Source organism: Pongo abelii, chromosome 18 (assembly GCF_028885655.2).
Source record: "Pongo abelii isolate AG06213 chromosome 18, NHGRI_mPonAbe1-v2.0_pri, whole genome shotgun sequence".
Lineage (NCBI taxonomy): Eukaryota > Metazoa > Chordata > Mammalia > Primates > Hominidae > Pongo > Pongo abelii.
This window is the reverse complement of record NC_072003.2, coordinates 3,562,329-3,588,633: the sequence shown is the minus strand read 5'-3', so window position 1 is coordinate 3,588,633 and position 26,305 is coordinate 3,562,329. Positions and strand designations below refer to the sequence as shown.

At 45.2% G+C, this 26,305-nt stretch overlaps 1 protein-coding gene and 1 long non-coding RNA gene across 8 annotated transcripts in view; one reads left to right on the top strand and one right to left on the bottom strand.

Moving 5' to 3' along the window:
- Positions 1–16,790, top strand: part of ZSCAN32 (zinc finger and SCAN domain containing 32) — an 18,539-nt gene extending 1,749 nt beyond the window's left edge. Inside the window, exons 2-7 of one of the 7 annotated variants that reach the window (XM_063717535.1) lie at positions 1,527–2,079; positions 5,454–5,619; positions 8,681–8,775; positions 9,065–9,188; positions 13,918–14,400; positions 15,151–16,790. In XM_063717535.1, the coding sequence (XP_063573605.1) occupies positions 1,714–2,079; positions 5,454–5,619; positions 8,681–8,775; positions 9,065–9,188; positions 13,918–14,400; positions 15,151–16,010 (2,094 nt within the window). In that variant the 5' untranslated portion in view covers positions 1,527–1,713 and the 3' untranslated portion in view covers positions 16,011–16,790. Of the gene's footprint in view, positions 1–226; positions 2,080–5,453; positions 5,620–8,680; positions 8,776–9,014; positions 9,189–13,917; positions 14,401–15,150 lie in introns of those variants that run through there. The other 6 variants (XM_063717536.1, XM_054533318.2, XM_063717537.1 and 3 more) reach the window with 6 other exon arrangements.
- LOC129050664 (uncharacterized) lies at positions 8,083–26,305 on the bottom strand. Its single transcript, XR_008514363.1, has 3 exons — positions 25,063–26,305; positions 24,212–24,474; positions 8,083–8,207 (listed from the first exon to the last, which is right to left on the bottom strand). It is a non-coding gene; the product is annotated as an uncharacterized LOC129050664 (long non-coding RNA).

Here is a 26,305-nt window from a genome sequence, read left to right as displayed (position 1 = left end):
GGGTATTGTAATTAATATCCCCACCAGAACCAATGAGAGGGACTTTTTCTTTTTTTGAGACAGAGTCTCGCTCTTGTTGCCCAAGCTGGAGTGCAATGGCGTGATCACAGCTCACTGCAACCTCCGCCTCCTGGGTTCAAGCGATTCTCCTGCCTCAGCCTCCCGAGTAGCTGGGACTACAGGTGTATGCCACCATGCCCAGCTAATTTTTTTGTATTTTTACTAGAGACGGAGTTTCATCTTGTTAGCCAGGATGGTCTAGATCTCCTGACCTCGTGATCCGCCTGCCTTGGCCTCTCAAAGTGCTGGGATTACAAGCGTGAGCCACCGCACCCGGTCGAGAGGGACTTTTTCACAAAGGAAGGAGATGCTGCTACTAGAAGTGAGAAAGGAATGCTGGAAAATAAAAACATACAGCAAACCCGAACAGTCACTTATCCACGTTGTGTGTGTGTGGAGTAATAGTGATGAAGAAGTTAATCAAGAAGCACACACACACTAGTTCTCCCCCGAGGAGAGGGTAGCAATTGGGAACATGAATTCAGGCTTCTTGAGGATAGGGAAGGACAGGAAAAAGACCTAGGTGTGTAAGGGAAGAAGGGAAGGAACAGGTGAACTACATCGTCAGGAACAGTTTGAGTAACTCATCAGCAGACACAGAATCTTGGCTGGGAGAAAACTATATTTTTTGGTACGGTAACTGCCCAGTGGGTTCATCTTGCCCACTGCCTAGATAAAGCCAGTTTGTCAAGACAGGGGAACTGCAATAGAGAAAGAGTTTAATATGCATAGAACCAACTAAATGGGAGACTGAAGTTTTATTACTCAAGTCAGCCTCCCCGGAAATTCAGAGGCTAGTGCTTTGGCACGCAGTTGGGTACGGAACAGGGAATGCTGACTGGTTGGGGATGCATTCATAGAGCTGTGGAAAATGGTTTTTGTGCGCTGAGTGCGATTTTGGGTGGGAGCCACAGAGGAGTTCTTGGTCTGGGTGGGGCCATCTGGTTGTCAGAAAGCACAGGCCTGAAAAGGCATCTCAAAAGGCCAATCTTAGGTTCTACAATGGTGATATTATTTAATTGGGGAAGTTGCAAATCTTGTGACCTCTGGATAATCATTTCATTATGCCTACATCTTAGCAGAATTCAGGCTCCTCTCATCCTCCTGACCTAGTGGTCTTTAATTAGTTTTACAAAGGCAGTTTAGTTTTGGGAAGGGTTATTATCATTCAAACTATAAATTTCTCCCAAAGCTAGCTTGGCCCACGCCCAGGAATGACCAAGGGCAGTTTGGAGGTTAAAAGCAAGATGGAGTTGGTTAGATCCTATCTCTTTTAGTGTCATAATCTCACTGCTAATGGTTTTTGCAAAGGCAGTTAGCCAGGGTGGTCTAGATCTATTTCTAATGTTTGGATCCTTGGTGTAGATTTGTGGAGGGAGTAAAGGAAAGGGATAGAAAGTAAATCACAAGAACCAGAGTGAAGGAATGTTTGATAGGTTTATATTGTCTTTTTCCATCCTCTTCAGACATCCTTCAAAGTTGAGCCCTTTTTTTCAGCTGTGAGTCTCTGCACATGTCTGACACTCTCATGTTCCACGGATTACAGAAAGACATTCCTTGCAGGAGAACATGGCTTCCCAGTGATGTGGGAAAGATGGACTCTGATCTCCAGGGAAGAAGTGGCAACCAGAGTAAGCCAGTTCGTTGAATCAAATGATGGCTGCAGTGAAGAGTACCGAGGCACACCCATCCTCAAACAAGGATCCCACGCAGGGCCAGAAATCAGCCCTCCAGGGTAACAGCCCTGACTCCGAGGCCTCCCGTCAGCGCTTCAGGCAGTTTTGCTACCAGGAGGTAACTGGCCCCCATGAAGCTTTTAGCAAACTCTGGGAACTCTGTTGTCAGTGGCTGAGGCCGAAGACCCACTCGAAAGAGGAAATTCTGGAGCTGCTGGTTTTGGAGCAGTTTCTGACTATCTTGCCAGAGGAGATCCAGACCTGGGTGAGGGAGCAGCATCCAGAAAATGGCGAGGAAGCTGTGGCTCTGGTTGAGGATGTACAGAGAGCTCCTGGACAACAGGTGAGAAAAGGAAGTCGGAACTTTGTGGTTTTGGTTATGAAATTGTTGGGGAATCCAGTTACTGGAGAGGTGCTTGATTGAGAAACACACAGTAGCCCTCTGCTGCCCACAGAAGGTCTTGGCTGTCTTGGATTGGTCCTATGCCCTTATAATACGGGAAGAATTTCTCATCTGTGGATACAGCTGCTAGACCTTCATATATTTAGTAATGTTTGAAGTCCCTAATTAAAGTGGTAAAAACACTCAGAAAAATTCTTGAAAACAAGGCCAGGGAAAGGACAACTCTCCTTCACTCAGGATGGAGGAAAACTAGAGATGCTAGTGAATGAAAATCTAGTTTCATGCTAGGAGCTTCCTTGAGGGCAGAGTGACATGTGTTGTACACTCAGCAAAATTATATTAGAGCCAGGCCTTGCCCTGGTTCTTGCTGCTGGGATTAAGTGTTCAGTTTGGGACACTGATGGATTCATAAAATATCATCTTACGGTCAGGACTAGGTCTGACATCTGATCAGTGTAACCAGCTTATATTTTCTTGGAGCAGGGAGGTGGGAAAGGCACAGGAAGAGGAAAAATAACACGCCACCTTCGGTTGTGGAAGAGTTGGTAGGAGGAAGGCAGCTGAAATTGGGTAAGTCTGGGAGAGGCCTAGAGTAATGGAGGGCACAGGTCAGAGGAACGTTGGTCAGCCTGAGTGGGTCTGTGATCAGAGCAGGAAGCAGTTCGCTGGGTGCCAGAGTCGGCATGGCTGGAATGGGAAGGACCTAGGCAGCAGATCTACTTGTGTTTCCCAGTGAGGAAGTAGGGATGTGCACGGGCTGTGGGAAGAGGAACGGGTGAAGGAGGATGTAGATGAAATTTGGTAGGATTGAAGAGTTAGTACTTTTGACTTAATTTAGAGAGGGGAAGAGCAGCTTGATGGTGATGCATCAGGGAAGAAGTTGAGGAAATTAGTCTAAAATCTGTGGGACTGGGACTTTTATTCATAAGTAAGATTGAATGGAGAGGTGCAGTAGCACTTGTATGAAGGTAGAGCTTGGAGAACTGAACTATTATAAATAGAGTGGGAATCCCAGTATGCCAAGAGTCATCCTAGCCCAGTTCTCCTTCCATCACTCTGTTTGATGGTCTCTCCTCTTCTTATCCTTAACCATGTCGGAATCACACTTATGTTTATTTTATTTATTTATTTTTTGACAGGGTCTTGGTCTGTCTGTCACTTAGGCTGGAGTGCAGTGGCATGAATGCGGCTCACTGCAGTCTCAACCTCCTGGGTTCAAGTGATCCTCTTTCCTCAGCCCCCCAAGTAGCTGGGACTACAGGTGCACGCCACCATGCCCAAGTAATTTTTGTTTTTTATTACAGATGAGGATTTGCCATGTTGCTCAGGCTGGTCTTGACTTTCTGAGCTCAGGCAGTCCACATACCTCAGCCTCCCAAAGTGTTGGGAATACAGGTGTGAACCATTGTGCCCGGCCCACACTCTTAATATAAAAGAAAACAGTGCAGGAGTGTATAGGTTAAACACCTATTTGAAACCTAATTTATTAGTCCATTTTCACACTGCTATAAGGACATACCCGAGACTGGATAATTTATAAAGAGAAGAGGTTTAACTGACTCACAGTTCTGCATGGCTGTGGAGGCCTCAGGAAACTTACAATCATGGCAGAAGGGGAAGCAAACATGTCCTTCTTCACATGGCGGCAGGAAAGAGAAGAATGAGAACTGAGTGAAGGGGGAAGCCGTGAGAACTTACTATCACTAGAGTAGCATGGAGGAAACTGACCCCATGATTCAATTACGTCCCACCGGGTCCCTCCCAGGACACGTGGGGATTATGGGAACTACAATTGAAGATGAGATTTGGGTGGGGACACAGCCAAACCATATCACCTATCATGAAAGTGAAGGAGAGAGCAAGAAGTGGAGGTGGGTAGTAGTAATAGAGGTTGATATAATTTCTCAGGACCCCACTTGTTTCTCAGTACCTCTCTTCATTCCCTTTAAGGGTGTTTGTTATAAGCATGGGACTTAAAGAATGAAGATGGCTCTGAAAGACAAAAGCTGATTTTCAGTGACTGTGATATTGGGGATTTTACAGTGAACAGGACAGGCACGGCCCCTGGCCTGCTGGAGCCCACGGTCCATGGGGGAAACAGACAATCATAAATCAAAAGTAAACCATAAAGATCGTTTCAGATGAGTGCTTGGAAGGAAATGAGCAGAGTGATGTGATAACTGGAGTGTTGGGAGATAGGTTGTGAGGCAGGGCCTCTCTGAGGTGATACTGAAGGAGGAGAAGGAACCAGTTGTCCCAAGAGCTGGGAGGAGAGTACTCCAGACAGAGGGCACAGCACATACCAAGAGCCTAAGGTGGGAAAAGACTGGGCAGGTTTGAGAGGAAGAAGTGAGGGCTTGTGGCTGAAGCTCAGAGACTGGGGAAGAGCGCTGTGAGAGAAAGGGAGGAGGCGGGGCAGAATGATGCTGGGCCTTTTAGGCTGCAAAGAGGAGTTTGGATTTTATTCTGTGTGCAGTGGGAAGCCACTGAAGAGTGTTGTTACTACGGAGGGACAGGACTGTAGATTTTAAAAGGATCACACTGGATTCCATGTAGAGAGAATGGATTGGAGGGTCCAGCAGTAGAGGATGCAGACAGCAGAGAGTGTCCTGGACCCTGATGGAGCCATGAGGCGAAGGGAGAGGACCAATGCGAGGTCTCTTTTGAAGACAGACTGATACTGGATTTGGGGGGCAGAGGAAATGGCCTAGTGCTGAAGTCATGGGGGTTTGCTACAGTGAAAGCTGACATTCTGTCTTCTAACAAATATATTTCAGTTTTTAACAGTTCTGGTGTGTCAGGCTCTATGCTAGGTGCTGTCATATAAATAATCTTAACCACTTCAAAGAGTTTTTTTGTTTTTGAGACAGAGTCTTGCTGTGTTGTCCATGCTGGAGTGCAGTGGCGTGATCTTGGATCACTGTAACCTCCGCCTCCTGGGTTCAAGTGATTCTCCTGCCTCAGCCTCCCAAGTAGCTGGGGTTACAGATTCACACCACTATGCCCAGCTAATGTTTGTATTTTTAGTAGAGACGGGGTTTCACCATGTTGCCAGGCTGGTCTTGAACTCCTGACCTCACGTGATCTGCCTGCCTCGGCCTCCCAAAGTGCTGGGATTACAGGCGTAAGCTACTGCACCCTCAAAGACCTAATTCTATTAATTTTTATTTTATTACAGCAGCAATACAGTGGCTCCTAGATTTTTCTCTTCTGCTTCCTTATGTTACACATTATTTTTTAATGCCACTCTTAGGAGTTGTAAAGTCCAGCTTAGGCAGGAATTTGTAGTGATGGATAATGGGGTCTGTTCTCAGGTTCTAGATTCTGAGAAGGACTTGAAAGTACTCATGGAGGAGATGGCCCCTTTGGGAGCAACCAGAGAATCACTGAGATCCCAATGGAAACAGGAGGTTCAGCCAGAGGAACCGACTTTTAAGGGATCACAGAGCTCACACCAAAGACCAGGGGAACAGTCAGAAGGTAAGCAGAGCCTCTGTCCTCACCTGAGGCAGGTAAGGAACAATCATGTACTGGAAACAAAGGTCTGAACTGAGCCCACCCAAGGGTTCCAGACTAAATGCCTTTGAAATACATCCAAAAACCGGCAGGGTGTGGTGGCTCACGCCTGTAATCCCAGCACCTTGGAAGACCAGGCAGGCGGATCACCTGAGGTCAGGAGTTCGAGACCAGCCTTGCTAACATCGTGAAACCCTGTTTCTACTAAAAATACAAAAAATAAGCTGGGCATGGTAATGCCAGCTACTCGGGAGGCTGAGGCAGGAGAATTGCTTGAACCCAGGAGGTGGAGGTTGCAGTGAGCCAAGATCACGCCACTGTATTCCAGCCTGGGCTGTCTCAAAAAAAAAAAAAAATATATATATATATATACGTATATATATCTCCATATCCAAAAGCAAGATTACAAATTTCAGTTGAGGGTAATAGCACTTAAAGTAGGAACAGAGATTCTTTATGTGTTAGCATAATTCTTTTTTATTACAATTCTGTTACTAAAGAATCAGGCGTCATTAAAGGTGAACATGGTTGCCTTCACCTTCTGCACAGCAGTTTTTCATATACTTGAAGACATTAAATCCCCTTCCCCATCCAACTTAATCTTTTCCAGAATACATTTTTATTATTTTTGCCTTTCTTCCAGAGCTCTATTTTTTGTTTTTACTTGTCTTAATTTTTTTAGAAAACTTTTTTTGTTTCTTTGTTTTTTGAGATGGAGTCTTGCTCTGTTGCCCAGGCTGGAGTGCAGTGGTGCGATCTTGGCTCACTGCAAGCTCTGCCTCCCACGTTCATGTCATTCTCCTGCCTCAGCCTCCCGAGTAGCTGGGACTAAAGCACCCGCCACCACGCCCGGCTAATTTTTTGTATTTTTAGTAGAGACAGCGTTTCACCGTGTTAGCCAGGATGGTCTCGATCTCCTGACCTCGTGATCCGCCTGCCTCGGCCTCCCAAAGTGCTGGGATTACAGGCATGAGCCACCACGCCCGGCCTTAGAAAACTTTTTTAACTAAAAAAATTATCTTGGCTGGGTGCGATGGCTCATGCCTGTAACCTCAGCACTTTGGGAGGCTGAAGCAGGAGGATAGCTTGAGCCTAGGAGTTCGAGACCAACCTGGGCAACATAACAAGATCCTGTCTCTACCAAAAAAAAAAAAAATTGTTTTAATTGAGGTGAAGGTCACATAACATAAAATTAACCATTTCAAAGTGAACAATTCAGTTATGCTTAGAACATTCACAGTGTTATGCAGCGATCATCTCTGTCTAGTTTCAAAACATTTTTATCATCCTGAAAAGGAAACCCTGTACCCATTAAACAGTTGCTCCCCATTCTGTCTCCATGGATTTACCTGTTCTGGACATTTCATATAAGTTGAATCACATGTATTATGTGACCTTTTGTGTCTGCCTTCTTTCACTTTTCATGTTTTGAGCATGTATCAGTACTTTGTTCCTTTTGATGGCTGAATAATATTCCATTGCATGGATATTCCAAGGGTCTATATTTTTATAAGTCTTTTTCCATGAAGTAATTTGGCTAGATACTTGCTGACTTTTCTGTTTAATTGAAAGCTGCCATTACAGGTTGCTAGGTAAGTTTTTTTAAGAGACAGGGTCTTGCTCTGTTGCCCAGGCTGGAGTGCAGTGGTGCCATCATAGTTCACTGCTGCCTCAAACTGCTGGGTTCAAGCAGTCCTCCTGCCTCAGCCTCCCAAAGTGCTGGGAATACAAGCAGGTACCACCACACCCAGCCTGAAAAACACTGTGTCTTGATGATGTTTAAGTTGGCAAACCTGTGTTGATAAACTGGAAAATTGTCTAAGAGATTTTAGTTAGTTTTTTTTTTTTTTTTTTGAGATGGAGTTTCACTCTTGTCGCCCAGGCTGGAGTGTAGCGGCATGATCTCGGCTCACTGCCACCTCTGCCTCCTGGGTTCAAGTGATTCTCTTGCCTCAGCCTCCCGAGTAGCTGGGATTATAGGCGCCTGCCACCACGCCTGGCTAATTTTTTGTATTTTTAGTAGAGACAGGGTTTCGCCATGTTGGGCAGGCTGGTCTCGAACTCCTGACCTTAGGTGATCTGCCTGCTTCGGCCTCCCTAAGTGCTGGGATTACAGGCGTGAGCCACCGCGCCCAGCTGATTTTAGTTTTTTTTTTAAGCAAAGTAAATATTCTTGTCAACATCTTTGTAAACTTTGCCACTTAGCATTTATTTCGTTTTAATCCTTGGGAACACCTGTGTTCTCTGTGTGTGATTTCCAAGGCTTTGGGACAGCAGGGGGCTGTGAGTAAAGAGAAGCAGGACTTGCTGCCTTCCAGGCTAGGCTCCCTCTGCTTCCCAGGCCCATGGGCCACTCACAGATCTGGAGTGTTGTCACCTCCCCAAGGGTCACATACCTCTGAGTTGCCACTGAAGTTCCATTAATAATTCATAGACATGATTGATTTTATTTGTACAATTTTTTAAATTTTCCTATATTTTTAAGCGATGTCACAGTCATATTTGTACAATTCTTGAAGTTGGAGACTTTAGAAAAAATGTATTATCTTGGTCTGAAAAATATAAAGGGTTTCTGTTACTGTGGTATTTTAAAGAGTGCTGTGGTTATCTTTGGGTGGCAGGGCTATGGAGAGATTTTTGTTTTCCCACTATGATTCTCTTTTTTTCCCTGACATGTAGATTTTTCTTTAAAATGAAAAAAAAAAAAAAAATTAAAGCTCTTATGCCAAGAGGAATCTCATGAAAGGAACTTCTCAGCTCACAGAGGCCGTGAGCTCTGGCAGTGGTTCTCAAACTTGAGTTTGCCTCAGACTCATCCGGAGGTGGGAGAGTGATAAAACAGAGTCCTAGGCCCCACCTACAGAATTTCTGATTCAGAAGATCTGAGGTGGGGCCCCAGAATTTGTATTTCTGATGGGTTGCCAAGGGCTGCTGATGCAGCTGGCCCAGGAGCCCACTTTGAGAGCTTCTGCTCTGTGCTGTTGTATGGAAGCCACCCTCTAATAGCAGCTGTTTTTTCCCCCAGCCTGGCTTGCTCCTCAGGCTCCCAGGAACCTGCCTCAAAACACAGGTCTCCACGACCAGGAGACAGGTGCTGTGGTCTGGACAGCTGGGTCCCAGGTGAGCTGTGGTTGATGCCTTCTGTCTCCTGAGTACCCACTCTCACCCCAAAACCCTCTTCATTTCCAGAGACATGAGAAAGATTCTGTGTGGTCCATGGGGCTTCTCGGGTTATTTTGATTCTGTCCACTCTGACATCATCACATGGCTCAGAACCTGTCCCACTGGGAGCTGACCTCCCCTGCCTTTGCCTTGCCCCTGATCTGACAACTGTGATCCTGTCTCTGCCCCCACCTCAGGCTAGAGTGGTGCTATTTTATCGGTAGCAGCAGCTCCAGTGTTGTTACAGGGACCAGCCACGTGTGACAACAGAGCTGTATCCCTCTGTCAGCAAGAATGGATGTGCCCAGGCCCTGCACAAAGGGCCCTCTACAGGGGTGCCACACAGAGGAGGGACAGACACGTCTCGCGGGGTAAGGATCCATCTTCCCTCCAGGTCCAGGTGGATGTGTTCAGTTGTTCAGAGAGGCTGAAAGGACTTGAGAGGGAGGGAGACAGAGGGAGTGGGGAGACTGTTGGGTGGAGGACAAGGAGGAAGTAAATGGGGAACCAGAGCAGGCACGAGAGACACAGGCAGAGATCAAAAGAAAGGGGCAGCATGTGTGACCGGCAGTCAAGAATATGGGAGGTGAAGGGTGAGGGGGTGGAGAAGCAAAATGTGATAGCGAGACAGCGTCAGAACAAGCAGTCCAGAGCCGGAGCCAGACAGGTGGCCACCAGGAGCACAGATGTGCTCATGCTGAACATGTGCTCATGCACACAGGTAGCAGTAGTCGCTCCCGAGCTTCTCCAGTGGCAGAAGAGATTAACAAATAAAACCACCCAACCAGGACAGTCTACTATGCCCAGGCCTTCCGGGAGGAACCAGGCCCTTTCCCAGCGTCTCAGGACACTTGGGGAAGGTTCTGCCAAGCAGACCGCTCTCTTGCCTTTCTCAAATCAGTTCTGTCCCATCTGGGCCAAATGCCTCCTCCTCAGAGCAGCCTCCCTGACCATCCAGATTCAGAGACAGACACTGTGCAGCTCACTGCGCCTAGCTGTCTCCTCTGCTGCTTCACATGCAGGGTTCTCCCGGCTAAGCCCAGGGTGACAGGGACTACACAAGGCTGTGAACACAGGCCCTGTGACACTGCCCCTGCCTCACTCTACAATATTGCCCTCCCCAGTGGTGTGTGGTTTTTCCCTGCTCTGCCCCTGCCATCCCTCCCCTCCTTTGCCAGGAACTCCCAGTTTCCTGGCTTCAGCATGTGCCATTTCTTGCTGCTTCTTCAGGCTTCTGCACCTTATCTTTGTCCAGTTGCAGGAGAGTATAGTGTCTTTTTGAGCTCTGTATTGAGATTTGTATTACTAAGTATATATGGATAATACAATAAAGTGAGATATAAATATTTTTGTACTTGTGATTTTTAACTTATTAGGTGAAATTCACATGACATAAAATTAACCACTGTAAAGTGAACAATTCTTTGGCCTCTAGCACTTTCAGAGTGTTGTATAATTACCACCACATCCAGTTCCAGAACCTTTCCATCACTCCAAAGTAAGATCCCACAACCATCCAGCAGTTTCTCCCTGTCCTCCCCCTGCAAGCCCCTGGCAGACACCAGTCTTGATTCTGTCTCTATGGACTGAGCTCTTCTGAATATTTCATGTAATGGTACCTGTAATTTAACTGCTACATTAGGCTTATTGAATGAGGGTTTGTATTCCCCACACACTTTTGGTTTCTTGTCAACCATTCAGGATCCTTTAAAATTAGAGGTAAGAGTTGAGACAGAATGTGAGAGGACAAGTCATTCTTTCCACAAATATGAATTTGGTGCCTACAGTATCTCAGAGCTAGTTCTAGGTCATCAGGGATACAACAGTGAAAAAACAGATAAAGATTCCTGCCCTGTGGGAAGACACAGACCACAGCATAATCAGTAAGCGGCAGAAGATGTTAGAGGGCGATAAGCGCGATGGGAGAGAAGCAGCAGCAGAGCAGAGTGATGGGAGTGCCAGGGCAGAGGTTGGTTTGCAGTTTTCAGTTTGGGTCCTCAGGGTCGCCCTCAATGAGAAAATGACATTTGAAAAGACTTGCCGAAGGAGGAGGGATGAGCCATGCAGCCATATCCTACATGGAGGAAGAGTGTAAGACAGACGCAATGACTTGGGCTGGAGCGAGGTGGGCATGCCAGTTCACTGGCACAGAGTACACCCATGAGTAATGAGAAAATGAGCTCAGAAAGCCAGATCAAATGAGTGCTGCTAGCTGAGACTGAGAGGGAGCAATTAGAAACTTTTATAACAATTTGACACTGCTGCACTATTTGGTTGCATTTTTATTGTATTTTACAAAAGAAATAAGCACAAGACTCCTGTCCTTCATAGATAATTTGAGACGTACTAATATAGGATTGTGAGGCCCTACATGAAGGACTTTTTTCTTCTGAGTGAAATGGGGGAGCCTTGTGCGGTTCTGGGCAGAGGAGTAATAGTTTTAAAAGGACCACTCTGAGTATTTCACTTTATTTCGCACTTTACGTAAACATTTATTTGTGTCTCTTTTTGCTAGAGAGACTTCTATAGGACTGTGACCTCCTTGAAGGCAGGGTTCATGTAATATTTATATTTCTCAGAAAGTGGCATTGTAGGCAGTCTTAGTTAAATTGAATAACAAAGGAGGGGACTCTCTGGCTGTTGGGTTGAAAGTAGACCGTAGAAGGTCCAGAGTGGAAGCAAGAAGACCAGATAGGCTATGGCAGTGATCCGGGCATGAGGTGATGGTGGCTCAATGTGGAGAAGAGGGGGTGACAAGAAGAGGCTGGTGCCCTTCAGAGCATCATGACCAGATGTTGGAATGCACTTGCTGGGACAGCTCTAGTCAAATCGGTCCTCATGAACTGGCCCAGATGGGCAGCAGGTGTGTGTGGTGAGGGTTCTTTAGTAGCCAGTCATCCTGAACTGCTCTTGTCAGATGTTTACTACTTATTCTTACCTTGGTGTGTTAACTGCTGTCATTTAGTTTCCTGTATCTACAAGGATGACAGGAGATATAAACAGATAGAGATGGGCCAGATGAGGAAGTATTCCTGTATCAGGGAGGGAACAGGCAGATATATCCTTACAACCAGCTCCTCTGTCTCCTGAATCTTTGCTTTCCTTGAGTATCACCTGTTCACTGTGTCCTCTTATGTGGCCACCCTCAGGAAGTCCCACAACTGTCAAGGCAGGCAAGCCACTACCCTTATTGCCAGCCACCTCTCCAGGAGAAATGAGTAGGATTGGGGATAATTAAAGAGAAATTAAAAAGGCAGCTTTAGTAAATAACCCTACAAGTCCTTCTCAGTGGAGGGAATGTCTTTTGTATTATTCTAAAAGTTTTCATGTTTTAGACAAAAAGCCACAGTGAGATTTCTTCCTAGAAATAACAATAGCCAGTTGTGGCACAGTTTGAGAAACCAGGATGTAACTTTTTTTTTTTTTTATACTTTAAGTTTTAGGGTACATGTGCACAACATGCAGGTTAGTTACATATGTATACATATGCCATGTTGGTGTGCTGCACCCAGTAACTCATCATTTAACATTAGGTATATCTCCAAATGCTATCCCTCCCCTCTCTCCCCACCCCACAACAGGCCCCGGTGTGTGATGTTCCCCTTCCTGTGTCCATGTGTTCTCACTGTTCAATTACAATCTATGAGTGAGAACATGCGGTGTTTGGTTTTTTGTCCTTGCAATAGTCTGCTGAGAATGATGGTTTCCAGCTTCATCCATGTGCCTACAAAGGACATGAACTCATCATTTTTTATGGTTGCATAGTATTCCATGGTGTATATGTGCCATATTTTCTTTTGATTTGCATTTTGGTTTTGATTTGCATTTCTCTGATGGCCAGTGATGATGAGCATTTTTCATGTGTCTTTTGGCTGCATAAATGTCTTCTTTTGAGAAGTGTCTGTTCATATCCTTTGCCCACTTTTTGATGGGGTTGTTTTTTTCTTGTAAATTTGTTGGAGTTCATTGTAGATTCTGGATATTAGCCCTTTGTCAGATGAGTAGATTGCAAAAATTTTCTCCCATTCTGTAGGTTGCCTGTTCACTCTGATGGTAGTTTCTTTTGCTGTGCAGAAGCTCTTTAGTTTAATTAGATCCCATTTGTCAATTTTGGCTTTTGTTGCCATTGCTTTTGGTGTTTTAGACATGAAGTCCTTGCCCATGCCTATGTCCTGAATGGTATTCCCTAGGTTTTCTTCTAGGGTTTTTATGGTTTTAGGTCTAACGTTTAACTCTTTAATCCTTCTTGAATTAATGTTTGTGTAAAGTGTAAGGAAGGGATCCAGTTTCAGCTTTCTACATATGGCTAGCCAGTTTTCCCAGCACCATTTATTAAACAGGGAATCCTTTCCCCATTTCTTGTTTTTGTCAGGTTTGTCAAAGATCAGATGGTTGTAGATATGCAGCATTATTTCTGAGGGCTCTGTTCTGTTCCATTGGTCCATATCTCTGTTTTTGTACCAGTACCATGCTGTTTTGGTTACTGTAGCCTTGTAGTATAGTTTGAAGTCAGGTAGCGTGATGCCTCCAGCTTTGTTCTTTTGGCTTAGGATTGACTTGGCAATGCGGGCTCTTTTTTGGTTCCATATAAACTTTAAAGTAGTTTTTTCCAATTCTTGAAGAAAGTCATTGGTAGCTTGATGGGGATGGCATTGAATCTATAAATTACCTTGGGCAGTATGGCCATTTTCACGATATTGATTCTTCCTACCCATGAGCATGGAATTCTCTCTCTGTCATCAGGCTGGAGTGCAGTGGCACAATCTCAGCTCACTGCAACCTCTGCCTCCTGGGTTCAAGTGATTCTTCTTCCTCAGCCTCCTGAGTAGCTGAGACTACCGGCGCACGGCACCACACCCAGCTATTTTTTTTTGTATTTTTAGTAGAGATGGGGTTTCACCATGTTGGCCAGGATGGTCTCGATCTCTTGACCTCGTGATCTGCCCGCCCTGACCTCCCAAAGTGCTGGGATTACAGGTGTTAGCCACCGTGCCCAGCCTAGGATGTAACTTTTTAAGCTGCCAAAACCACACACTGCAGTATGTACAGTCCTCCATGATCTAACTGACAGATCTGATTGACCTATTCTTTGTCCCCCAGCAACAGGTGTGCCCTGGGGCTATGAAGAGACCAAGACGCTCCTGGCTATTCTTAGCAGTTCTCAATTTTATGGAAAACTCCAGACCTGTCAGCAGAACAGCCAGATCTACAGGGCCATGGCGGAAGGACTCTGGCAGCAGGGTTTTCTGCGGACCCCAGAACAGTGTCGCACCAAGTTCAAAAGCCTACAGTTGAGTTACTGCAAAGTGAGGAGAGGCCGTGTGCCTGAGCCTTGTATCTTTTATGAGGAAATGAATGCTCTTTCAAGCTGCTGGGACTCTGCACCTCCTATGGCAAGCGATGCTGTTCCTGGCCAAGAAGGAAGTGATATTGAGGCTGGAGAGCTGAATCACCAGAATGGGGAACCCACGGAGGTAGAAGATGGCACTGTGGATGGTGCAGAGAGGGATGAAAAGGACTTCAGGAATCCTGTCCAGAAAGTCAGGAAACTTGACCTGCCAGTGCTGTTCCCAAACAGACTTGGTAAGACTCCCTTGGCTCTGATGGTCAAAGGATGGCAAAGTCCACTTTAGAGGCCATTAGCCTAGCAGTTGAGTAGGAGCTGTCACAGATCCTGGCATCATCATCATCTTGATGTGTGACCCTATCCAAGTTTTAGTTTTCATGGAGTTAAAGATTATTCCCCTCACATTTTACAGCCCTGATTTTGCATTTGCCCACCTCTTTCAACTAAGTTCATGTTATCTTTTCCCATGGAGTTTCACTATGCATTGTCAGACTGCTGGTTAGGCCTCCAGACCAGGACCATCCTCTCCCTCTTCCTCTAGCATGGCCTTGCCTTTCACAGCCTGAGCCTATGCTGGCTGGGTACTTAGCACCTTGCTTTCTTCCTGTTTGAGCTGGCCAAGTCCAGGGTTGCCTTTTGTTATTCTGCTGCTAGAAGTTAGAACATTCAAGAATTGAGGGTACACCTATAAACAGACTGGCAGATGACATAGAGCTTAATGTCTTGCCTCAGTTTGTCATTGTGTCATAACATCCGAAAAAAGATAGGAGAAAAGTTGGAGTTTAGGGCATAATTTTCCTGTAATAATTTGGAGCTCAAAAATATTACAATTAGAAAATAAAAAGCTATTAATTAGCAGGAGACTTAATCACATGAAGAATTTCAATTAGATATTTCTTCTATGTAGTATAGTTATAACTTTGCATTCCATTGTTTTCCTTCTCTATAGTCCATTGTATTTCTGTGGGTTTTTTTTTTTTTTTCAGGTTTTGAGATCAAGAATGAGATTAAAAAAGAAAATCTAAAATGGGATGATTCAGAGGAAGTAGAAATAAACAAGGCTTTACAGAGAAAGTCCAGAGGAGTTTATTGGCACTCTGAGCTACAAAAAGGCTTGGAGAGTGAGCCAACATCAAGAAGGCAATGTAGAAATTCTCCAGGGGAGAGTGAGGAGAAAACCCCATCCCAGGAGAAGATGAGTCACCAGAGTTTTTGTGCTAGGGACAAAGCCTATACACATATCCTCTGTGGGAAAAACTGCTCTCAGAGTGTGCACTCTCCCCACAAGCCAGCGCTCGAACTGGAAAAAGTATCTCAATGTCCCGAATGTGGGAAAACCTTTAGCCGAAGTTCTTATCTTGTTCGGCATCAGAGAATCCACACAGGCGAGAAGCCTCACAAGTGCAGTGAGTGCGGGAAAGGCTTTAGTGAGCGCTCCAACCTCACTGCCCACCTACGAACTCACACAGGGGAGAGGCCCTATCAGTGTGGGCAATGTGGGAAAAGCTTCAACCAGAGCTCCAGCCTCATTGTCCACCAGAGGACCCATACGGGGGAGAAGCCTTACCAGTGCATTGTCTGTGGAAAGAGATTCAACAACAGTTCCCAGTTCAGTGCTCACCGGCGCATCCACACTGGGGAGAGCCCATACAAGTGTGCAGAGTGTGGGAAAAGCTTCAACAATAGCTCCCACTTCAGTGCCCACCGAAAAACCCACACTGGTGAAAAGCCTTACAGCTGTTCTCACTGTGAGAGAGGCTTCACTAAGAACTCTGCCCTCACCCGTCATCAGACGGTACACATGAAAGCAGTACTGTCATCACAGGAAGGAAGAGATGTGTTATGAGTGTGTAGGAAAACTGTCAGATTAAGTTCCTCAGGTCAGCATGTATGAGCTTTCTTCTGCTGTGGAGAGATCTAGCCAGTCCCTGACTTTGCAACAGACCTACTGACTACTGGATCTTAAGACCCATGTCTAGGACCAGGAGTCAGCATAAGGACGCTGACCTCTCCTGGCTGTGCCTGTGACTCCAGAGTCCTATCTTACTGTGACTTAAAGTTTGATGGAGAGAAAGCTGTAGGATCCATAAATTCTACCAGGAAACCAGGGTCTTCCTGTTCCTAGCACTGAGAATGGGCACCCAGTGGTCCGAGAACACTTTCTGGGCTAACATAGTCCTCACACAGGGCTGAGAAAGAAAGTGTCTCCTTTCCTGGGAAGCACATGTAAAAGTTAAGGGCCTGAATCTCTTCTAAACCAATAATTGACCTCTAGGCACCCACCATAATACTGCTACCTTCAGGGCAGAAGACACTACTCTTTGTAACCCAGCCACCACCAAAAAACGAACAGAAAGAAGGAAGGAGGGTTAAGCCATTGGATAATACTGAATCCTAACCTTAGTGACTTAACCTTAGAGCAAGCATAACATCCAGGTTAATTTTTTGTAACATTTCTCCTTTTATTATTTCTCCTTTTATTATTGCCCTCATCATAGTTCCCGATTGTCTCTTAAAGTAAGTGATTTATAGACATTACTATTTCTGATAATAATTTACAAACTACTATAAACAAATTTATAAACATTACTAATTTCTGATGAAAATAAAGTTGTTTCTCCCTCCACTTCTTGGCCTTTGGTTGTTAATTTTCTCCATCAGAAACTATACTCATGCAGAAGCCTGCAGGGTCCTGAAAATGATGTATATAAGTATAGAGTCTGCTTCAGGGCAGTAGGACATGCAAAGAAGGAATAGGGGTAGGAAATGGGGAAGAGGAAATTCATTGGGTTGGGAAGGGTTTGTGCCATCATGAGAGGGAAGATCACAGAAACAAGGGAAAAACAAGGTTTATCAAGAGATTCTGACTCCTGAAGAGTTTAGTAGATGAGAATGGTAGGTGAAAGGAAGGATGGATATGAGAAACACTAGGAACCAAACTTAAAATTCATCTATGATGAGTCACAGATAGTTACACTTTTATGAAATTGCCACGGATAAAAAGTGGTAGAAGATAGGTACATTTGTCTACGGTTGTTGGCTGGTGCACACAAGGTAGTAGGACGTTTTCTAAGGTATGGTGAAAAACAAGCATCATGGTCTCTTGAGCTTTTTGAAAAGTTAAGCATTTGCTCCAAGAATACTTGCCAGCAGCACTTGCAGCTGCAGTGTTTACCCTGAGATAACTTTGCCACAAAATAGCTTGCTTTTATTATTTTTTGAGACAGGGTCTCTCTCTGTCGCCCAGACTGGAGTGCAGTGGTGCGATCTCAGGTCACTGCAACCTCTGCATTCCAAGTTAAAGCAATTCTCGTGGGCGAAGGACATGAACAGACACTTCTCAAAAGGAGACATTTATGCAGCCAAAAAACACATGAAAAAATGCTCACCATCACTGGCCATCAGAGAAATGCAAATCAAAACCACAATGAGATACCATCTCACACCAGTTAGAATGGCAATCATTAAAAAGTCAGGAAACAACAGGTGCTGGAGAGGATGTGGAGAAACAGGAACACTTTTACACTGTTGGTGGGACTGTAAACTAGTTCAACCCTTGTGGAAGTCAGTGTGGCGATTCCTCAGGGATCTAGAACTAGAAATTCCATTCGACCCAGCCATCCCATTACTGGGTATATACCCAAAGGACTATAAATCATGCTGCTATAAAGACACATGCACATGTATGTTTATTGCGGCATTATTCACAATAGCAAAGACTTGGAACCAACCCAAATGTCCAACAATGATAGACTGGATAAAGAAAATGTGGCACATATACACCATGGAATACTATGCAGCCATAAAAAATGATGAGTTCATGTCCTTTGTAGGGACATGGATGAAATTGGAAATCATCATTCTCAGTAAACTATTGCAAGAACAAAAAACCAAACACCGCATATTCTCACTCATAGGTGGGAATTGAACAATGAGAACACATGGACACAGGAAGGGGAACATCACACTTCGGGGACTGTTGCGGGGTGGGGGGAGGGGGGAGGGATAGCATTGGGAGATATACCTAATGCTAGATGACGAGTTGGTGGGTGCAGCACACCAGCATGGCACATGTATACATATGTAACTTACCTGCACATTGCGCACATGTACCATAAAACCTAAAGTATAATAATAATAATAAAAATAAAAAATAAAATTAAAAAAAAAAAAAAAAGCAATTCTCGTGTCTCAGCCTCCCAAGTAGCTGTGACTACAGGCCTGCACCACCATGCCCAACTAACAGGGTTTCACCATGTTGACCAGGCTGGTCTTGACCTGGCCTCAAGTGATCCTCCTGCCTCAGCCTCCCAAAGTGTTGGGATTACAGGTGTGAGCCACTGCTCCTGGCCATCTCACTTTTATTATTTTCACATTACTCTAGTATATCAACTTTGGAAACAAAACACATCATTCTATATACAGCATTTAGTAGTGGTATTTCCTTTTACAAAATACAGTAATTCTCAATCGCTGAAAATGTCAAATCCTAGAAAACACAGCATTCTTACATATGATGTTAACATCATTCTCTAACAGTTGTAAGCCAAAGATCTATTCGATGAATCTGATTTTTCTGAAAGACAATTCTGATGATTCAGGCAATTCTAGTGTTATTTCTGTTTAGAAATAACTCCAAGAACAGTTTTTATATTTTATTTTCACATTGAAAATCAGTCACATTTCTTCACCCTCAGCATGTTTATATGAAATTAAATGAGTGCTGGCAGTGAGCTTCACTTTTTTTCTAAGTGAGAAAAGTTAAATATGAGCAAAGGAGAATGTGCTTTCTACCTCAAAGCCAGAAGAAAATGAGAATTTAAGGGGACGAAGGAGAAGCAAAGGCAGAAGAGGAGAATATACTTTTGTTTCTTTATTGAGCTCTGCCTGGGCCACTGCTTCCTTCTGCATTCGCTGTCCTCAACCATGCCCCTAAGGAGAAGCTCTGCAGGACAGCTCCGAAAGTCACATATTTCACAGCCTCTGCTCAACTCAGAAAAAAACATCTTCAAAGGGCCTTGACAAAGAGGTGGGCTGGAATGTGACCTATTTGGGACACCATGACCTCATTGGTGATTCATGGTGGAGAAGGGGAGACGGGAGTGGACTAGTTACTGATGGCCTTTGGATTATCAGCTCAGAGAAGGTGGTTGGATAAATGAGGAGAGGCAGTGCAAGTCAACGGAAGAGATAAGGAAATTGAGACACTTCTGTGGCCTCACTAGTAGGCTCCTCCCATTCCTGGGCCTACCGTGGCCAGGTAAATGGGGGTACAACTGTTGAACTCCTTGCATGTTTAGGTTGCCTCTGCCCTCCAGGCTGCTTTGTCCTCTAGTCTGCTGGGCAGAAAAATGAAAACAAGTAGGTTTAGAGTCTCCAATCCATGCCTGTCAGCCACTCTAGATGACCTGAAGTAGACAGGTAAGGGTTGGGAGAATCCATTCATTTATTCTGGAAACGTGATTGCCTATAATATATGAGGTACTGGAGCCAAATATAAAGCAGTGAACAGGGCCAGGGGTGGTGGCTCACACCTGTCATCCCAGCACTTTGGGAGGCTGAGGCGGGTGGATCGCTTGAGCTCAGGAGTTTGAGACCAGCCTGTGCAACATGGAAAAGCCCCATCTCTACAAAAAAATATAAAAAATTAGCCTGGAGTGGTGGTACGTACTTGCAGCTATTCGAAAGGCTGAGGTGGGAGGATGGCTTGAGCCCAGGAGGCAGAGGTTACAGTAAGCCAAGATCACGCCACTGCACTCCAGCATGCAAGATTCCCCATGTTAAGGGGGGAAAAAAAAGCAGTGAACAAAGCTTCTTCCAGAAGCCGCCTCATTGGACTCTTCAGAGGTATCAACACCAGTCAGGCAACACTGCCCAGCTCCCAAACCCCAGCACCCTCGCCAAATCCAAGTCCCAGCTCTGTGGGGCCTCTCTTCCAAGCAAGCTTCCAAGGTCTGGTAAACCCAACCCTTTCTCTATCCAGACCCCATGTGTGGTAGCTGTTTCCTACAGTTACTATCTCTGTCACTGTAGTTTTCCCTTTACACTTTTTTTTCAATCCTACCACACCCACTTTACAAATTCTTTACATTAAGTCCCCTCCTTGAAACATCAAGAATGGTTTCTGTTTTCCTGACTGGACTTCATTATCACATGTGATGCTAAGAGTTTGGATTTTATGATAAGTATAATGGGAAGCCACTGAATAATTAGGCAGGGAATGACACAATTCTCTTATTCTGGCTGCTGTGTGGAGAATAGGTCAGAAGAGCTAAAAGTGGTAGCAGGGGGCCGGGTGCGGTGGCTCACACCTGTAATCCCAGCACTTGGGGAGGCTGAGGCGGGCGGATCATGAGGTCAGGAGATCGAGACCACCCTGGCTAACACAGTGAAACCCATCTCTACTAAAAATACAAAAAATTAGCTGGACGTGGTGGCAGGCACCTGAAGTCCCAGCTACTTGGGAGGCTGAGGCAGAAGAATGGTGTGAACCCAGGAGGTGGAGCTTGCGGTGAGCCGAGATCGGGCCACTATACTCCAGCCTGGGCAACAGAGTGAGACTCCATCTCAAAAAAAAAAAAAAAAAAAGTGCTAGCAAAGAGACCAGGTAAGACTTTCTTAGCTCTGAGGTCTAGAAACTCAGTTGTCTCATCTAGTGATGGCAGTGGATACAGAAAAAGTTGATGGGTTTTGTACATTTTGGGCACATAGTCAGCAAAATGTAGTGGTGATAGATTAGTTATAGAGGTGAAGGAGAGAGTTCTCATCTATGTCTATTCTAGGGCTTTCCTATCATTATCTGGGTCAATGGGTGAAACTCAGATAAGTGGAGGTCAGAGAGGGAAAAGTAATTCACAGAAAGAAGGGAGAGATACAACCCCAGATGGAAAGCAGGGCCTCTCAGTGGTATCTTTGAGAGGGAGAGTAGATTATCATCCCTCTTCTAGAAATGGAAATACATTTTAGAGGGAGGAAGGATGGGCATACAACAGTCTTGTGGCTCAATCCATAGTAAAGACAGAATTATAATCCAGGTTTCCCAGGGTGCAGAGGGCTCTCTTCTTACTAAGTCTTTTATGTAACTCTTCTAGGAGAGAATGTTTACTACCACTTAGCTTTTGGGCTGGGTCTTCAGGGCTAGGAGTCCAGCCAGGTTGGCTCCTCAATGTCCTCTGGTCCATTTCTTCATGGAGGGGACAGGGCTTTGGCACATGGCTGCTGCTCTACTTGTGACGTTCATCTGGAGACACTTCAACTTGCTGTGACACAGCTCTGGATGTGCAAATAACCCAGCTCCTCAGGCTGCACAGCTATTGTTTTGGGCACCTTGCATTATCAGTAACAGATTAGGTATTTTCACTAAACTGCTGTTTATCAAGGATGGTGAGGAAGGTCTTTGTTTCTTCAGCACCCTAGTGCATACCTTACACTGGAAGGGTACACTCAGAATGACAGCTCAGGGCTGTTTCTTTCAGTCAACTGACCACAGGCCCTCACCATTTGACTTTCCATTGCTTAACAAGCCCAATACCACACTAACCACTTGAGAATGTATTTGAAGTAGGCTGTACAAAAGGCAACACCCCAAGTCTAGAGATTTCCTCTTATGTCTAATATTACCCTCCAGGATTGGTGCAGCCCTGCAGAGGCCCATTAAAAAACCAGGTCATTCCCTGGTAAGTTACACAGTGGGCTCTCTACACTGTTTCCATACCTCCTTCCCTCACTGAAACATTTTAACTAGTTGATATAATTTTTTTTTCAATTGACACTATTCCTTTTTTCCAAAGATTCCTAACCAGTCCCTGTAGACTGGATCAATCGTCTTGCTACAACCCAGAGAAGTTGGGCAGAGCCTACAGGCCGTCACTGGTCCACAGTTCCACCATGGCTCCTCAGCTGACAGTGGCTGTTAGACGGTCAGAGCCAAACAAGAGCTGGGTGCCTCATTCTCCTTTCCTCTTGCTACCTCTCTGCTGCTTCTCTTGTGAGTTCAATCTGGGAACAGCTCATAACTTCTGGGATCCTGGCACAAAAATGCACCCGTTTCATAGCTCACTTCATCACAGGCAGAATCCTTGGCTCCTCACAGTCCTGGAAACAGACTCAACCGTAACTTGGTTTCTGGGTAGAGACCAAGAGAAGGACTGAATGTTCTTCACTTACAGAGAATATGGGACTCTAGCAAGCGGCCCCACCATTCCCCATGGTAGTCAGCCTGAAAGCTGTGAACTTGGTGTTGACCTGTGTGGCATCTGGAGGAAGCTGTACTCCTGCAGCAGCTCAGCCACTACCCTTACAGTTGGCCGTTCCAGGGGCAAGTCTGGAGTTTTTCATAGATTTAAGATTTATGGAGATTTGTAAGTAAAGTCTTGGTTTCCTGGTAGCCCCAATTCATACCTGCTCTCCTAGGTTAGGTGACTTGCACAGTAACTAAGTGAAAGAGCTGGACATTTTCCCCTCATCTGTAATTTCTCTTTTTAAATGAGGATTCCTAGATGCCACCACCAGAGATTCTGATTTGTCAGTGTGGGGCAGTTTTCCAAGTGCTTCTGTGTGCTTACGCCTGTTTGAGAGAGATGAACCCCTTTCTTAGAGATAGAGGACACTGGGGCCTAAGGTCAGTATCAGACAACGAATGAACCTCCAGCTCTGCAGATTCCACCAAAAAGTGTTAGGATGGTGCTGTAGTGAGGGCTTTGGAGTGAGACAAACCAGGTTTAACTTCTAATTTTGTTATAACCTATTGGTATGTGTCCTTGGATACTTATGCAAAGTAGGTAAGTAAGTACACAAGTACTTAACCTTTCTGAGCCCAGCCTCTTCATCTTACAGTCAGTGATGACAATGTCTACCTCTCAGAAGGGTTTAAAGGGTTAAGTGCTTTCATGTGTGGAAGCCATTTACATGTAACCTACCACACTGTAAAAGCTTCACATATGCCAGCTATTACTGGATATGTCTTGAGTTTTACTAGGCAGGATAAACAAGCGCCAAACAACCTAAAACTGGCATTACTGATGGCTACATCTACAACTCTCCCAACACTATATTCTTCAGTTGGTCAGTGAGTTCATTTGTTCATTAAATACAGTATGATAAAACTGATATTTATTTTGCCCAGGTATGTTTATAATGTGCCAGGCAAAGAGAGATATGGAAGACCTGGTCACTGCTCCAAGGGAGAGGAGCTAGATTTTGAACATAGGTCAAATCAATTCCAAAGCCTTTCATTACTTCCATTTCACTTCCACTCAGTTTTTACAGTCTAAACGTAGAAAAGGCAAAAAGAGACCCATTTAAAAAGAAAGAAAGAGCTAGGCTTGATGGCTCAAGCCTGTAATCCCACCACTTTGGGAGGCCAAGGCGGGCAGATCACCTGGGGTCAGGAGTTCGACACCAGCCTGGTCAACATGGTGAAATCCCATCTCTACTAAAAATACAAAAATTAGCTGGGCCTGTTGACGTGCGCCTGTAATTCCAGCTACTCAGGAGGCTGAGGCAGGAGAATCGCTTGAATCTGGGAGGCGGAGGTTGCAATGAGCTGAGATCACGCCACTGCACTCCAGCCTGGGAACAGAGTAAGAGTCTGTCAGAAAGAAAAGAAAGGAAGGGAGGGAGGGAGGGAGGGAGGAAGGGAGGAAGGAAAGGAGGGAGGGTAAGGAAGGAAGGAAAGAAGGAAGGAGGAAAGGGAGGGAGGGAGGGAGGGGAAGGAAGGAAGGAAAGAAAAGAAAGGGAGACAGGGAAGGAAGGAAGGAAAAAAGAAAAGAAAAGGGGAGAGAGAAGGAAGGAAGGAAGGAATCAGAGATCTCACTTGTTACCCAGCCCCGCTTACCTACCATCAAGGTAGTGTCTGTTGGAATCCCCAGTTGGTTTTTTTTTTTTCTTTTACAAGACTTTAGACCCAGGCACAGGAGATGGTGACATAAATTGACATGTCACAAGTAGAATTCATACCCCTAAGCACCAGCAGAGAGCTCTGTGGGGCTGGCCAAGCACACAGTGGGGCTTCACCCATTCATTCACACCTTCCCTTTGCCCTCTCACCTTGGCTTTTAGCCTTTGTTGAATACCTGGGCTCTGGACCATTTCAGCTCTACTGTCATTCTTTCTCAATGGCTAAGCCACCTGACATCTCCACATGGGATCTTCTAGTCCTCTGGTATTAACAGTATCTTTTGATTCAGGCTCACTCTGTCCAGACTAAACTAATCCCTATAAACCTGTTCAGAAAACTTGCTTATCAGTCCAAATTAAAATCAGGTTCTCTTCCTTGGGTGCCAATAGGTCACCATGAATGTCCCAAGTGTCTGAGGAGTAATGAAGAAACCACAGTTGATTGTTGCCTGGCAAGGGCTGACCAAGATAGACAAGAAGTCCCTCTGCAGAGCCCTGTTTTAACTCCAGCCTCATGCCAAACTGCTCAACTACCTTTGCTGCTAGAAGTGGTTGAAGGACTCAGTGGAAAGTAATTCCATGAAATTAGGACATCCTACCCCCAAATAAGCCTTTAACAGAAGTCCTCTCCCACAAGTGTGCAGCTGCTGTCACTACATAAGTGACATAACTACATAAGAACTGAGGACTGCTGTCTGCCTCTCTCTGGTCATCCTGCCTATCTTGAGGATCTGTAAGTAGTGAAAACTCTGAAACTTTCACAGTGTGGCTGTGGTGGTCTCACCCACCGCTGATGGTGAGACCACCCCCAAGGAACCCAGGCAGCCAGATCCCCTGCTGGTTACTTCTTTTGGGGCCTCTGGTGGCTGCTGGGCACAGTAGCTAAGTTAATGGAGAAACTCAAAGAGCTCTGTGCAAAACACCAAGACATGACCCTTCTGGGGCTATCATGGAATATGGGCCTTTCTGAAGGGAGGACTGGAGGACATGACAAAGCTTACATAAGGAACTGAGATGTCTCAGTCTGGCAGCTGCACCACCATTTCACCTGCTTCTTTCTCCCAAGTCTGGTCATGACAGAACTGTATGGTCATGTCTATGATGTCACAGGCACTGATGAGCTCTCATCCCTGGATTCTTCCCCTTCCAGCCTGAGATTCTTTTGTGTCTCACCATTTCTTGGAGTCACTGGGTTCCTCTATAAGGCCTTATGGTCTGAATGATCCTGAGTATGAGCTCTGGCTCTTCTCTTGGGAAAGTCCCTGAGGAAGGGGGCTTCATTGGCTCTAATAGGAGCTTGGCAACTCCCCCCCATAATCCCAGAGGAAAAAAACCCTATCACTGACACCCTACCTCACCCCTTCAGAAATCCCTGTATGGGCTCAGAGAGCAGAGGTATGGTAACAGAGATTCCTGAAAGCCAGAGCTAAACACTTGAACGTGGAGCGGGGCAGGTGCAGCTGAGCAGAACAGAATTAGAAGAGCAGTCAGACATTCATGTGGCCAAGAAGCACGTGAAAAAATACTCGTCACTAATCATAAGAGAAATGCAAATCAAAATCCCAATGAGATACCATCTCACAGCATTCATAATTGCTATTACTAAAATGTCAAAAAATAACAGATGCTGGTAAGGATGCAGAGAAAAGGGAATGCTTATACACTGCTGGTGGGAATGTAAATTAGTTCAGCCACTGTGGAAATCAGTTTGGAGATTTCTCAAAGAACTTAGAGCTACCATTCAACCCAGCAATCCCATTACTGGGCATACAGCCAAAGGAATAATCGTTCTACCAAAAAGACACATGCACACATATGTTCATTGCAGCGCTATTCACAATAGCAAAGACATGGAATCAATCTAGATGCCCATCAATGGTGAAGTAGATAAACAAAATGTCATACATATACACCATGGGATACTACATTGCCATAAAAAAGAATTAAATCATGTCTTTTGCACCAACATGGATGGGGCTGGAGGCCATTATTTTAAGCGAATTAACACTGGAAGAGAAACCCAAATACCACGTGTTCTCACTTGTAACCGGGAGCTTACAAGTACACATGGATACAAAGAGGGGAACAACAGACACGGGGGCCTACTAGAGGGTAGAGAGTGGGAGGACGGTGAGGAATGGAAAACTACCTATTGGGTACTATGCTCATTACCTGGGTGACAAAATAATCTGTAAACCAAACCCCCTCGACATGGAATTTACCCGTGTAACAAACCTGCACATT